This window comes from Cervus elaphus, chromosome 18, assembly GCF_910594005.1.
Source record: "Cervus elaphus chromosome 18, mCerEla1.1, whole genome shotgun sequence".
NCBI lineage: Eukaryota > Metazoa > Chordata > Mammalia > Artiodactyla > Cervidae > Cervus > Cervus elaphus.
In genome coordinates this window covers 48,877,592-48,893,266 of record NC_057832.1, presented here as the reverse complement: position 1 = coordinate 48,893,266, position 15,675 = coordinate 48,877,592, and the positions used below count along the sequence as shown (strand labels likewise).

General features: G+C 33.7%; 1 protein-coding gene across 1 annotated transcript in view; it reads right to left on the bottom strand.

Moving 5' to 3' along the window:
• Window positions 1-3,705: 3,705 nt before the first annotated feature.
• Window positions 3,706-15,675, bottom strand: part of SEMA3C (semaphorin 3C) — a 197,328-nt gene continuing 185,358 nt past the window's right edge. The window contains exons 16-18 of the mRNA XM_043872373.1: window positions 12,947-13,014; window positions 10,512-10,642; window positions 3,706-6,513 (exon numbers count right to left, since the gene is read on the bottom strand). Of these exons, the coding sequence (XP_043728308.1) occupies window positions 6,100-6,513; window positions 10,512-10,642; window positions 12,947-13,014 (613 nt within the window). The 3' untranslated portion in view covers window positions 3,706-6,099. The remainder of the gene's footprint in view (window positions 6,514-10,511; window positions 10,643-12,946; window positions 13,015-15,675) is intronic.

The following is a 15,675-nucleotide window of genomic DNA, read 5'->3' as shown; positions in this document are numbered from 1 at the left end:
GTCGGTGGTCACGGCAATGAAAGGTGAGCTGAGGGGAAGAGATGGTGAGCAAACAGAGCTGTGGGTTCTGTATTTCTACCTCACATCTAGGTTTGTGTCCTAAGAAGGAACAATATCCTGTAAGGGAAAGTAACACACACATATACACAGTTCCTAGTGGTTTTAGTGTGAGTGGACTTTGGCTCCTCTCCCAGAATAGTACAAGAAGAGCTAAAAATTCCTATTTCTCTGTGTGTTTGGATGTAGTGGAAAGCTCACCTGCTCTGAAAGGACAGTCTCAGCAGCAAGAGACAAAGCGGGGGACAGCTATAACTGTTGGCAAAAGTTCAATAGAAAATGACATGCAAATTCATGAAGTGTTCCACATTTTTAAAAGGAACAAAACAGTACCATTTGCAGAGATGTGGATAGACTTAGAAAGTGAAAGTTGCTCAGTCATCTCCGACTCTGCAACCACATGGACTATACAGTCCATGGAACTCTCCAGGCCAGAATACTGGACTGGGTAGCCTTTCCCTAACCCAGGGGGATCTTCTCAACCCAGGGATTGAACCCAGGTCTCCTGCATTGCAGGTGGATTCCTTGTCAGCTGAGCCACCAGGGAAGCCTGGATAGACCTAGAGACTTTCATAAAGAGTGAAGTAAGTCTGAAAGAGAAACACAAATCTATAGTATTATTTATATTACAATATTATATTCAAAATATTGCTTAAATGTATAATATTGAAATCTACAAAAATGATGCATACGAACTTATTTGCAAAGCAGAAATAGAGACAGATATAGAGAACAACTTTATGGATACTTATGGATACAAACTTAAGGTGGGAAGAAGAGGATGGGATGAATTGGGAGACTGCAGTTGACACATATACTCTACTATGTGTAAAATAGGTAACTAATGAGAACCTACTGTATAGCACAGGGAACTCTACTCAGAGCCCCATGGTGACCTAAAGGGGAAAGATATCTAAAAAAGAGGGGATACGTGTATACATAGAGCTGGTTCACCTTGCTGTATACCAGAAACTAATACAACATTGTTAAAAAAAAAACTATACTCCCATAAAAATTTTAAAAAAGAAAAGAAAAATGCTGCCACCACAGATGCTAACATAGATAAATTACATCAAATATCAGTTAAACCATTTAGATATAACCTGAGGTAAAAGAGGGACAAAAGTTCAAATACTTAAAATAGTTTTGCTCTGCTGATAGAAAAAAATAATAGCATACACTTTTTGAGCTTTTACTATGTGTCAGACCATAAGAATTTCTCATGTATTAACTCATTTAATTCTCACAACTATAGAATGTGAAAGGTATTACTATAATTCCAATTTTAGAGAAAGCAGCAATTCATCAAGGAAGACATATAACATTCCCAGGCTATATCATTTTTAGTGGAGGAGTTGGAATGGTAACTTGAAGCAGAAATGAGATTCATTTTGAAATATTAAAAAACTGAATATAGCTGGTTCGTGGATCTCGATGTGCATAATCTGTGGATACAACACACATACATCTGCACCTGTACAAATATCACTGGGAATTCAGTGAGTGTCTCAGGCAGATGTGGCTTGGGTAGTACCTCCTCAGTGATTTTGTTTCCAATGGTTGCTTTTCCTATTCATGAGTCAAGCTGACTCTCAACATCAAACCACAGCTTACAACTGTGAATTCTCAACTCAAAGGTACTATGAAGGTCCTAAGTTCTTTGATGAGCTACACTATGCAGAGATGGGAAGTTGATTATAAATCATACCCTTTCCACCCCTCAACCCACATACATGAGTAAAGGGGGAAATAATAAAACAAGGGGTTATAATTTCTTTTCCTACATAGAATTGTAAAAATGATATTTTGAAAAAATCTAAGAAAGTAGGAAATTACTTTCATCTTATTGTACCCCCTTATGAGCCAAAGACTGTATGTATATTGAAAAATATTCAGAGAAACAATAGGAATGGCTTTGATTTTTATAATAATTCCATCACATATCCATTTGGCCATGCAGAAGTCATTATGCTTTTGATTTCATAAAACGTTTGGATGACATTTTTATATAAATAATTCAGAGGAAAAAAATCACTTAAGGAATATAATTCACCCCACTTTTGCACTTGAGGTTTGAGAGGTAACCTTACACAGAATGAAGAGTTTTAATGTGTTTGCTATAATCTCATTCTTCAATAGCACTTTATCTAAGTAACACTCAAGCATGGCAATATAATAGCTCTGAGAAATACACAATTCAACTTGGGTGGAAAGTATTGTGTTATGAGATAAACGGACAAATGCATTAGTCAGTAGAGTGAAGATGGCATTTTCTTATGTTGGAGCTAGTTCTTCCAATTCTCAGTATCTGTGCACCAAGAAAGTAAAGTTATGAAATTATAAAAACTGAAGTATATACCAGAGGCCCACTGGGAAAAACAATTCATTGACAATGAAGTTCACTGAATGGCACATACACAAAATTTGCTGCAATTGGTTTCAACTTTGCAGAGGGGCTTGTATTCCCATGCAAAAGGTGATTGGATAAAATGACAGGGGGATGAACACTTATACGGAAGTTGTTTTTCACAATAGTCTTCCAGAGTTTTGTTACCATGCATAAAATTCAAAGAAATTCTCAATGCCACTGGTTAAGTGACCATTTTACTTAGTCTGTTTATTTACTTGTCTAGATTAAAGCTTTCAATGGACTTGACTGTGCTGCAAAACAAAGCCGTGATGTGTCTCTTTTTTTAACCAGAAGAGTAAATACAGGAAATGGTGATCCTCTTATTTTTTTTTTTAAACTTGGGTATGAAATATAAAGCATCAGAAAAATACTAAATTTATAAGCAATGCAATAATTTTTTTAAATTAATTTTACATTCAAATATAAGCAAGATACTGAGAAATGAAGCAATTAGGGAGTAGTTCAAAATCATCAGGTTGAAAGATTTGTGGAGATTACTTTATTTATAGTTGTTCTTTTCCCTGTGGCTTCCTTCCCCTCACTTTTATAAAGGCTCATATAAAGTCTTACCCTGGTAAGGTGTCATCTGATCTACTGACTGCAGGCTCCCCAGCCTAGACCATTGGCATTTAACTTGTCAAAGGACACAACTAAAATATTACTTCCTATTGCAGCAATAGGGTACTTTCAAAATAAATAAAATATTAAGATATTTATTGAATACTTATTATACAAGTTCTGCCCCAGCACTTTACGAGTATTAATTTGGGCAGAGGACGAAAGAGATTCGGCAATTTTCCCATGATAAAACTTCAAATTCTAGCAGTCTGGCTCCAAACCCAAGCATTTATAAACTATACTTTTTTTTCCCCTCAACTGTAGACACAAGTCTGAATAACTTTCCACAGACGTGAGTGGATATAAAACTTCTCTTAAAGAGAAAACAAATACGAATCTGCTTGCCGTGTATAATGTATCATGGAAAAAACACAAAAACTGACAATACTGGCTGCTTCTGGGGCAGGACTTACAAGAACGAGAGACAGAGGTACAAGGAAAGTTTTCAAGTATATCTTACCAGAAATTTTGAATTTTGAAATATCCAGATGCATTACTTTCACACACACACAAATAAACAAATAAATGGGGAAAATAAGAACAATTGTAAGAGTCAGCAGATTCTATCATATCAACAAGAAATTATAAACTCAACATTTCAAAGGAAAATTAAAGACATCTTTGGGGAATTCAATATGTTTTATTTTGCCAGGCACATGATTTCTTCAATATCCAATTAAATATTACTGTGCTAACTACATTTCCTTACAGAGTGAACATTCACTGTAATGACAGTTTCATCATGCTAAAATCTAGTCACAAACCTACACTTTGAAAAAAAGTGCATTTCTAGGAAATTTTATGTACAATACAAATGAAAAACATATCAAGTCATTGAATTGTCAAACTACACAAAATAAAATCAACCAATCAACCACCAACATTTAGTATGTGTTAACAATATTTCTGAGGAAGAAAATTTTCTTTACATTTGGCAGTTTTGTTCAAGAAGGGTCTCTATAATTTTAAAAGTAAAGTGATAAAAGTATATACAATGTAATAATGTTTAAAGCAGAAGGCATTAAATAGCACAAATAATGTTATAAAACTAAACACCCTTATTGTCTATCAGTTTGCGTTTACATGAAGCAAGGGGACCTGTATAATTTACTTTATCCTCTGAGTCTAAAACAATTTTACTTTTAACTCTGTACATAGAATAGATTGAGCATGAACACAGAATATGGTTTCAGCTTTATACACATTTCTATTTGTGCGTGTAGAGTGGAAATAAAGAACTATTTGTATAACAAACTTCTTTAGAATCATATACACATTTGGAACAATAGCTTTTATTAATACCTCTATTTTTGAAGAAACATTATTTATGCTGTGTTTGTTACTGCTAATTTTGCTCCATTGAGGCCTCCCCTTGTAATATCATAATTTACCATTTAAATAATAACTCATATTCTTAGATTCTGATAAGTGATTAGATTCATTTTGACAATGATCTTAGTTCTTGACATTTTATACTGTAGTGCTTAGAAAAGTAATATATTTATCTTGATTACTTTCTTTATGGATTGTTAACTACAAATAAAACTTTTGTATTACATTTTGATTAGGTATATTACATAATTTCTCTTTGCACCTGGAAACATGGAAATTGTTAAATATAAAACAAAACAACAAAAGTTGTATTTTTAAAAGAAATATGAAGATAACGAAGAAAATTTTATACTTCTCCCATCAAATTGGTATTTGGAATAAAAAAAATATTAAATTACTCTAAACACAGGATCCAAGTATATAATAAGAAGATGGTTATTTTATTCATCACAGACTTACCACATTTGTATTTAAATACCAGTGAATATGATGTACCAACATTCTTTTAAAATAAAGTATGTCTATTTTTGTTCAAATTAGAAATTTTTTCACTTCTCCATAAGATAAGCATCTCTCCAGCACATACAAAAGAGCATTAAAAAAAAGAATTGGTGACTTAAAATTCAATATGGTATCTGAGGTTGGTAAACAAATGTAAGTTAATCAATGAAATTCATTACTGAAGTTAAAAATTAGTAATATTTTTAATAAACTTCTGTCAATAAAATTGCTTTTTTAACCTTGTTTTTCTTTTTTCTCCCATTTTGATGGTTTTAGACCTCATATACAAGTTTGGTATTTCAAAAAATTTTTCTTCTTATATTTTTTAACTTGCCATGCAAACTAGAAAATTAGAATAAACATATTAATCGATTAAACTGTGCAAGATTATATTCTCTGAGTCTAAAATAACTTAAATATCTTCCAAAAAGGAAAGTGCTTTTGTTTGGAAGATGACTATATAACAATATAAACTTAAAAGCTTCACTGACATAACTGCAGTCAGATATTAATGGTGAGGGTTCCTTTGATCTTCCTGAAACAAGGGAACAGAGATCAGTGACGGATATCAGCAACTGAAAATTTTTGCCATCATAAAAATAACTAATACTATATTTCAGTGGATGCATATAAACTCCATATTATCTTTTAGCGAATTGCTAGTGTTTTATGCAACTTTTAGGTTCCCTCTTCCTTGTCTTTGTTTTTAATTCTACGTTTCTTTTTGACTCTGTTACATGCATTTATTTCACTTTTACTATGTAAAAATTGTGAACTTGGCATTTGTTTTTGTATACAGATGACTGTCAATTAGAAATCTAAATCCTTAAAGCAAGGATGGAAGATCACAGGTTATAGCCCTCATTCAATTAAGGGATGTAAGAATTCTAGTTTCATAGACGCCATATTGATTTTGAAGAAAAGGTACATAAAGATATAAATAAAATCTAGGTTAAGTTAAATCTTTCTATGCACCATGAGGACCATGACATGTCTAGGGTTGTCAATATCATACAAGAAAATGCATACTCATTTCAGTTCATGTAACATTCACCTTTCTCAGTGAGTAACCACCTTCTTCAGGAATTTCCCATGGGTAAAGCACAAGATTCTTTGCTAAAAATCTGATCACTGAAGACAGACCTTTATTAATGGAAGCATAAGCCCCATTTAAAACAACATTATGACTCTGGCAGCTGATTCCTCCTGTTTCTACTTTTCCGGCTATTGATGAGAGCCTTTAACTTGCCGTAGTCCCCTCTCATCTTCTGAGATTCTTCTCCCTGTTGATGCTGCTGCCGAGTGTCTTTGCAGTACTGATTAATCATCTGCATTTCTGAGTGGCTGAAAGCCCCCATGATGTCCTTCGGATGGAAGGGTAAAGCCCTTACAGAGCTGGCCCAGGTCCACGGAGACCATTTGTCTGTAACAACTGCCACCATTTCAGAATCTAAAACTTTAAAGTTGATTTTGGCTATGGTCTGCTTGAAGCTGTTTTCTGTTGCAATGCAGTGATACAGTCCTTGGTCAGAATCCTGAACAGAGCGGATAAGGAGTCCTTGCGAAGTGGCTATGATTCGTTCATTCAGTTTGACCTAAAACAGAGATATCAAAGTTCTGAAATCCAACTCTGTATATGCTAAAAAGATATGACTTGTAAAAAGAATTTCACAAATTTTACAAAAGTATTGAGTACTAATTAACTTCCATCTTAGTGAACACACATTTTTGGCAAATTCCATTGCCTCTTTATTTTTTATTTATTTATCTATTTTTGCACAGGAGATCTGGTTTCAGGGGTACTGAATGTATTAAAGAGAACGTAAAGGTATCACCCATATAGCCCCAAACAGCTTAAAGTGCAATTCCCTTTGGGTAGGCAGTCTACAGGGTTGCACAGAGTCAGACACGACTGAAGCGACTTAGCAGCAGCAGCAGCAGTTTATTCACATCTAAGTGAGAGTTTTGAATGTTTCTAGAATGTAAATTACAGACAACATATATATATATGAAATTCACAGTTTAAACTATCTATTTTACCCTATAGTTGTTGCCTTTTATTGTAACAAAAATACTCATTGAATAAGAACATGAAGCCATAATTAAATAACTGAATTATACCTTTTTTCCAATGAATGAATGAATATTGCCCTAACTAATAACTGTATAAGCTGAGGCAGAGCTCTGAACATTATCAAGGGGTTTTTCCAATTATGTAACATAAAGAATGACTAAAAATAAGCTGGAACTTATTATAAGTACTCCAAGTGATTTTACTTTTCAAGGAAAAGTAATAAGAAGCTATGAAGTGAAGTGAAGTCGCTCAGCCGTGTCCGACTCTTTGTGACCCCGTGGACGCCCACCAGGCTCCTCCATCCATGGGATTCTCCAGACAAGAATACTGGAGTGGGTTGCCATTTTCTTGTCCAAAGAAGCTATGAGGTGACTATTTATTTTACAGGCTTATGCCGGAAAAAATATTATTTTCTGGATGTAAGCTAAATCCTGAAATCCATTTCCTTACAGGGCTAGCTTAGTATTATCAGTGAACACATAAAAACCTAAGCGGTAAGTAGTTCCTTCATATATATACTCAGGAATGCTCTTTCATTGAGGGAAAGAAATTTGACCCAAAGAAAAATAAGAGAACGAATGTGAAATATTTTTCTAAATGATAAATTTCTATATAAATAAGTATTTTATTATTAATGAAATACAAACCAAAGATAGGTTGTTTTAGATAAAAAGTAACTCATATACAAAAGCACAAAAACGAAAAATATAGCACTGAAATAAGAATAAAACAGAACTAGAAACGAGAGATTAAGAAAAAGGACTGAAACATATAAAGCAAAACTTTTATGTGCATTTAATTTTTAAAGTTTTAATATGCCTTCAAAATAGTTTAAATAATGTATAGTGCATTCAGAAATAAAAAAGAAAGTCTTTTCTATTTGCATGAAATTGAGAAAAATTTTGGAGGCTAATTTGATAATATTCATTAATATTTATATATAAGATTCAGTGCAGATATTTTATAGGAATTTATATAAAATTCATAGCCTAACTAATATGCAGATATTCACTCATTAATTTTTAAAAATTTTAAATAATTTTTTGGCCACACCATATAAGCATGCAGGATCCTTGTTCCCCAATTGAATTCATGCCCCCTACAGTGGAAGCACGGAGTCTTTTTTTTTTTTTTTTTTTTTTAGCACGGAGTCTTAACCACAGGATTGCCAGGGAAGTCCCTACTTGATGATGCTTTGGTAAGAGGAAAAACAAGAAATAATGTAATCAGTAGATAGCTTTAGTAAAGGCAAAGTATGGTCATAGAGTGGAATGTTATGCAGCCAAGAAAAATAAGGGAGCTCCATATGTACTAATATTGAAATTGTGTGTGTATGTGTGGGCGTGTCTCATAGAGAAAGAGATGCAAAGAAGGAGAGAGAGGAAAACAGGAAAGTTACGGAGACTAGTTGGAGGACTATACAATTCTTAGCAGCCTATACTCTGAGAAATGGGAATGAGTACTGAAGTGGAGGAGAGGAGGGCTTTTAGTTTTCACTTTATGCTATTCAATATGAACTATCTGCATTTTTCTCTGAAAGTTTTACCACTTGTCTTACTAAAAAAAAAAAAGTTAAGTATTTACACATCATCAATGTGAGAAATATGTGTATGTTTGCCTAAACTACTGAGGAAGAATTAAGATAAATTTCATTAAATGTTAATAGTTTATTCAACTAAAGTGATAGTGAGTGGAAGTGTGCTATGCTTAAATTCTGGACAGAATAGATTTTCATAATTAGAGTTGAGGTTTTTCATCATCTTAAATTATAGTATTCTGCTTTTGAGATTGGGAGAAAAAACAAGATAGCCATATGTGTCTCCACATTTTTGAAACCTCTGAAATAAAACATTATAAGTATAATGGAATAAAAGAGATAAGACACATGATACATTCCTTTTTAAATTTCATTTGTTAATTTCTGTGACATGTATTCAAGCCTGTATATATTCATGTATTTTAATTTTACATAAAAGAAATTACATTCATCCATTATGTATTTTTCCACTGAACTTTCTACTGAATAAAAGAACAGCATTTTATCTATGTTAGGTAAGCCCCTGTTTGAGTTGTGGCTTTCCAATTCACATACACATATACAGACTTTCTTTGGAAGGATGGTTCATGTCCACCCGACATGTTCAAGCCTAAGAATTCCATTTCTGTATGATAATCATCATCATCATACATTATGACTTCTACCCCAGAGTAGTTTGTAAGGCAATCATTCTTATGCTCCACATTCATTCAAAATAATTTAAAATTAATTATATTGCAGATATTTCAAGACAAATTTGGTGATAGATTTGATAGCACCAAAACAAGTCTCAATATCTTTTATTAATGAACAAATTTAAAAAATTTTATGAAATTCTGTGGCAAGAAGGGGCCCTGAAGTTCACTGAGCCCATCTTTTCCCCAGATATTTAAGTCTCATCTTATGCAAGTGGTCATCAGCTTATGGTTTCATATTCCTGTGACAGGGAACACAAAATTTCCTAAACAGCTCATAACATCTTTGGTCTGAGAGTTGGAAAGCATTTCCTCAAAAAGAGCCAACATCTACTTTAGTAATTCTGATGCAATGCTTAGCTTAGGACTGTATCCATTCTACATAGCTCTCATTAACCTAATACGTAGTATGGAAACTGTGTACAACAGAAAACACACAAGTGCCGAAGGCTCTATTTTCCCCTTCACTCCATCACACTTTGTGATGTTGTTAATACCACTGCAGTTTAGGCTACTTTAAGGCTTTATATATACTTATGTATTTTTCTTCTTATCCTCTCATTAGTTAGGATAATGTGACATCAATATTATGGAATTCATTATTTATAATATTTCACTCTATGCTGTTTTACAATGTTTTCCTTTTAAAACAGTTCTTTATATTCAGTGAAAGATTAATACAAGTGTCCTTTCATTTGAAAGTCGAGTTTTCTTTTCTTACCTATCACTTAATAAAGGCAATGGTCCCATAAATAATGATTCCACACATTACCTATAACAAAACCCCAGGAGTTATGAATAATAGAGCAATGGAAACAGATTACCACATAGCGGAAAAATGCTCTTTACCATAAAGGTTATAGTTAAGTGGAATTTCTTGCTGAGGAAAATTGAACTTTTTCAAAAGCCCCTTTTATCTTGTGAATCACACAAAGGTGCTGTTGTGTGAGAACCTGGCTTCCGGATTTGCGCACATCTTGTTTCTTTTACAACTGCTTCCTCACATCAGTACCCCCATCTGAGTGTGCAAGCTCTTGCTTTAATCACTGCGTTATGGAGGTGAGCAGGCAGACAGGATTTCTTTTTTTTTTTTTTTTCAGGATTTCTAATTAATCCATCAACTCCATGGACAAAGGATTTTAAAGAAGATGGCACTTGTCATCCCAAAGACACTAAAGGATGTTCATATGTCCTTCCTTTTTTGTTTGATCTGTGCCTCATTGAGAGATGGTGATTTAATGCTCTTTCCAAAGCTCTGATTGATTGCTGCTCTCCCGCATTACTCACCTCTTTCCTCCTGTCTTTGTCTTTTTGTAACAACCACTTGATAGATGCCTGTGGAGACTTGGGGGCACACTCAAGAAAAGTGGTGTTATTTTTTACTCCATACTGAACAATTTCAGCTGCATTTCTGTATGCTGAAGAGCAAAAATAAAATGAGAGAGAATGAGAGAGAAGCAATGGAATTTGGATCATATTCCCTTATATAAATGTTTATTTCTCCATAAAATTGTGAGCAACTAAAGCAAAGCCCAAAGGCAGTCTTAATTACTTAATAAGTTTATACATTGTTTGGAGTGTTTAACCTAAAAGAAAAGAGAGAAAGATACAAGGGCATCAATATTTAATCAAGAATTACTTTATACCAAGGAATGCACTTAATATCACCTTGAACATTTAATTATTACAACATCTTTGTGAATTACATTTTCTCAGCCTTTCATGGGCTGTGAGTTATGAAAAAACATATCCTAGGCAAAGAGTTAGTAAGTGCCAGGCAATACCAAGGCCAGGTTCATCCCACCCCTAAACTCCACACTCAGTGGAGATGAAATTCAAATGAAATTCAGAAACACTGGGCAAAGGCAGAAAGCAAGGTGTGGCCACAGTGGGATGTAATGGTTGAGAAAATAATCTTTGACCTCAGAAATACCTGAGGCAAAATCTTGACTTCATCACTACCAGCTGTATAACCTTAGAGAACTTATATAACATCTCTGTGCTTCAGTTTTACTTGGCTCTAAAACAGATATTTTCAGACATTCTTATACTGAAATCTTAAATTAGGAAGAGTATTCAGTATAGTTATGTGGTAGCTTAGACATGGGCAGAAACCTCATTCATACAGTGTGAATAGGAAGAGATCCTACTTTAGAATAATTTCTTGAGCAGTAAGTGACATAATCTATTTAAAAAAGCACTTCGCTCAAGTTTTGACACAAAAATCAACACTGAGGTTTGTTCATCATTACCTGTGTTGCCAATACTCTTATCACTATAACTACTGCTACTCTAAGTGGGAACTGACACACAGATTTATAAAATACTCAGCAAACAGAGAAATAGTAATCTGGATTTATTCCCTTAGTTAGATGTATGAAACAATTAGGCAAAATGTGTCTTAATTTTCTTCTTGTAGTTTGTGTAGTTAGTGACAAGAATATCATTATTTAAATAAAAACTAAAAGGCCCATGCTCACAAAAGTTAGCAACAGGAGTCTGTGTTAACAGTTAATTACAGAACCTTGGTAAGCCTCGAGGAAGGTCTCTCTGCTGGTGGGGTGGAGGTGGAGGGAGGGGTTCAGTGGGAAAATTATAACATAATGTCTCCATGTCAGTTTGGGAAGAAAGGAATTAGATTAATCGTAAGACACATGGCCGGACTGCTTAAAGTATATGGTATGGTTGTAAACTGTAAAATTCAGAGCCGGATAATTCATAATAGCCAAAAATTGGAAGCAGTGCAAGTGTTCCTTGATGGACACACACACACACACAATGGGTTACATTTTTGCTTTAAACAGGAAAAATATTCTGACACATGTTACAACATGAATGAACCGTAAATAAGACATTGTTGCTGTCTAGTCCACTAAGTTGTGTCTGACTCTTTTGGGACCCCATGTACTGTAGCCTGCTGGGCTCCTTCTGTCCATGGGATTTCCCACACAAGAATTCTAGGGTGGGTTGCTATCTCCGTCTCCCAGGAATCTTCCCAATCCAGGGACAGAACCTGCGTCTCCTACATTTCAGGCAGATTCTTTACTACTGAACCACCCAGGAAGTCTCAAAGAAGACATTAGGCCTATAAGCCAGTTACAAAAGGACAAATATTGTATGATTCCACTTACATGAGATATTTAGCACATTTAGATTCATAGAGACAGAAATTAGAACAGTGGTTGCCACAAGGTGGGGAAGGGAGAATACGGAGTTAGTGTTTAATGGGTATGGAGTTTAACTTTGGGATGATGAAAAAATTTCAGTGATGGACGGTGGGGCTCATTGTACAACATCATCAATATACTTTATGCCACAGAACTGTACACTTTAAAATGGTTAAAATAGTAAATTCTGTTATGCCATTTATCACAGGAGAAAACAAACAAACAAGATGTTGTTTTTTCTTCAGTGGTAAACAAAAGTAAAGTGTATTTTTTTCTTCAAAAAGAAAATAATGGCTAGAAAAACCTATAACAACGATCTTTGTGAAAGACTTACCAAATGACATATCCAAGGATATCTGTGTTCCTGGACTTTTCCATAAATCTTAGTATACGTACAAATAATATTTAATTTTTAATGACCATACATGAATGCCTCTAACATGTATAGTGAATCTTTCTTTAACATGACACATTTTGATTTATCACAGATTTCCCTTACTGAAATATGACATGGAGCACTGCTAGTCTTTACCAAGTTTGAGCACCTTTAATTACCTTTTAGGTTAAACCCTCTGCATTGAGTCAGTGGATTGCCATGTCTCACATCTTGTCTTCGGCTCCTCCTATGAAGTGCAGAAATATATACAAGTGACTTAAAATTAACAGTGCCAATTATGATGTACTTAAAAGACTTCATTTTAAAATATGCAATGTTATGATTGCCTAAGGTTTCACAGAGAAAAAGCATCTGATTATCTGTAATTTTTGTTCAGTTCTTCAAATATCATGTGGGCACTTTGTTTTCAATTTGAATTAATTCAGTCTCCCCATCTACCACTCAACAGATGAACCTCCTATTATATATACTTTCTAGCATATATAGCATAGATGCTAGATTCCAAATTAATAGGGTAGATTTTTATTTTAGAGACAGTCTTAGAACATTTTCTAATACAATAACCTCCAAAGTATAAACTTACTAGCATCTTCCACTTTCTAATTTTTTCTTAAATAAATATACTTCTCTTACAAAAGTCAATACTTTCAAATCATTTCCAGATACACTAAAAAGTGTCCAGAGCAAGAGAAACAAAGAAAATGAATATTTATATAAAGTTAAGCAAAATGTTTCATTTACTAGACTAAGCATTTTCCTTCATGTTCTTATTTTGATAATTTTCAAGACTATAGAAAAGTGGATACACAAATACAATGAACGATGGTAACCAACACTCATAAACTGCTGTTGTGCCATATTTATGTGCTCTTTCATACCCAAGTAAATGTTATATATATATACTACATATGCACGTATATGAAAATCTTTAGAAAATAAGTTGCAGACATGATAATTTTATACCCTTAAATGTATGTATCTTCTAAGAATGAGTAATTTGTCTATATCACATCATTATTATACTAACCATATCAATATTTATTTAATGATATCATATAAATTACATTCTATATTGAAATTTCACTACTTGTGATACTCAAAGTATCCCTTATGCATTTTTTAAAGTTTACTCAGGATCCAAAGAAGGTTCACTCATTGCCTTTAGTTGTTACATATCATCGACTTAAGCATTTCAAAATTTTAGTTCATCCTTTTAAAATTGTTCACTATTTAAATAAAAGTTTAAAATTATTTGCAAACTATTTAATTTCTTGTCTTAGATTCACTTATAGTGTCAATTGTATTACATAGTACAACAAATCAAAACAGAGTGATTGAAATGACCTTAGCAATGAATTGTGGACGTGAACCTTGTTATAAAGAAGAAGGAACAGAATGTTCTTTACTGTGATTAACAGGGGGTAAACTGATTGTCTGTTATCAATTCTGAAAAGTATATATGGATGAGCATATCATTTAACTGGGCTAGTTAAGTTTCTCTTAATATTTTATCCTTAATGATAAATTAAAATATTCAGTAAGAGAAGGAAAATATTAACACTGGGCTTATAAAATTTTCAAACTATAATTAACCTCAAGGTCAATAATAATGAAAAAAATTTAAAGTTATGGCAAACAGATAATAGTTTATATAATCAAAGGATTGTATAAATCTATTTATGAAATATAGGTATAAACTTTGAGTCATTTAAGGATTCTCTTCCCCCAAAAGCCACATGATCCTTATTCAGTTGTATATTTCTCTACAATTACAAACACAAACTAGTGGAAGTCACTCTTGTCTGAGGAATTATGATTAATACTGTACTTTATAATAGATCCTAAGTCAGGTTTTTACTGCATTGTGTTTGGTATATTATGAAGTCAAACAATTATTTACTACCAGTCAACCTGTGAGTATATATTACATGAGAACCACATGATAGTTCTTATAGTTGAACTGGTCCTTTTCAGTCCTCTAAGTAAGCATTATTGCTCATAATGATTTAATTTATTGTCATATGATCAGCACTAGGTTATGGCTTACTCAAGTACATGGGCCTTCATGCTTAGCAATCTGAATTTGCAGTATCACTTACCTTCCAGACTTTCAAATATAGAAAAACATTGTTATGGCTTTGCTTTAATGATGAGAACAATAAGGCAGCCATCTGAGTTCTCTATATCTGTCACCCAGGGATCAAACCTGGGTCTCCTGTACTGCAGGCAGATTCTTTAATGTCTGAGCCACGAGGGAAGCCCCTTCTATATGTGTAGATTCCCTTTAAGGTATTTGTAGAACATTGTGAAAGCATGATGGTAGACAGTCATAGTTCACTGCATGCGGGACTGGGAATTTGGCTCAAGATGTCAAAGTTTCCTCCATTATAGTCTGTTCTTTTAGATAAACAATGAAATTATTTTCTTACTGTGTAAAAAGCAGATATTCACTTGAAGGGTAAATTGATTATCTTGTTTTAACATTTCCAACTACATGTCTATATCCAGAATAAATAATATTTGAGATTAAATTTGTATGTAATAATTTGTAATTTGTATGTAATAATGTATGGATGTGAGAGTTGGACTGTAAAGAAAGCTAAGCACCGAAGAATTGATGCTTTTGAATTGGGGTGTTGGAGAAGACTCTTGAGAGTCCCTCGGACTGCTAGGAGATCCAACCAGTCAATCCTAAGGGAAATCAGTCCTGAATATTCATTGGAAGGAATGATGCTGAAGATGAAACTCCAATACTTTGGCCACCTGATGCAAAGAACCAACTCACTGGAAAAGATCCTGATGCTGGGAAAGATTGAAGGTAGGAGGAGAAGGGGACAACAGAGGATAGGATGGTTGGATGGCATCACTGACGCGATGGACATAAGTT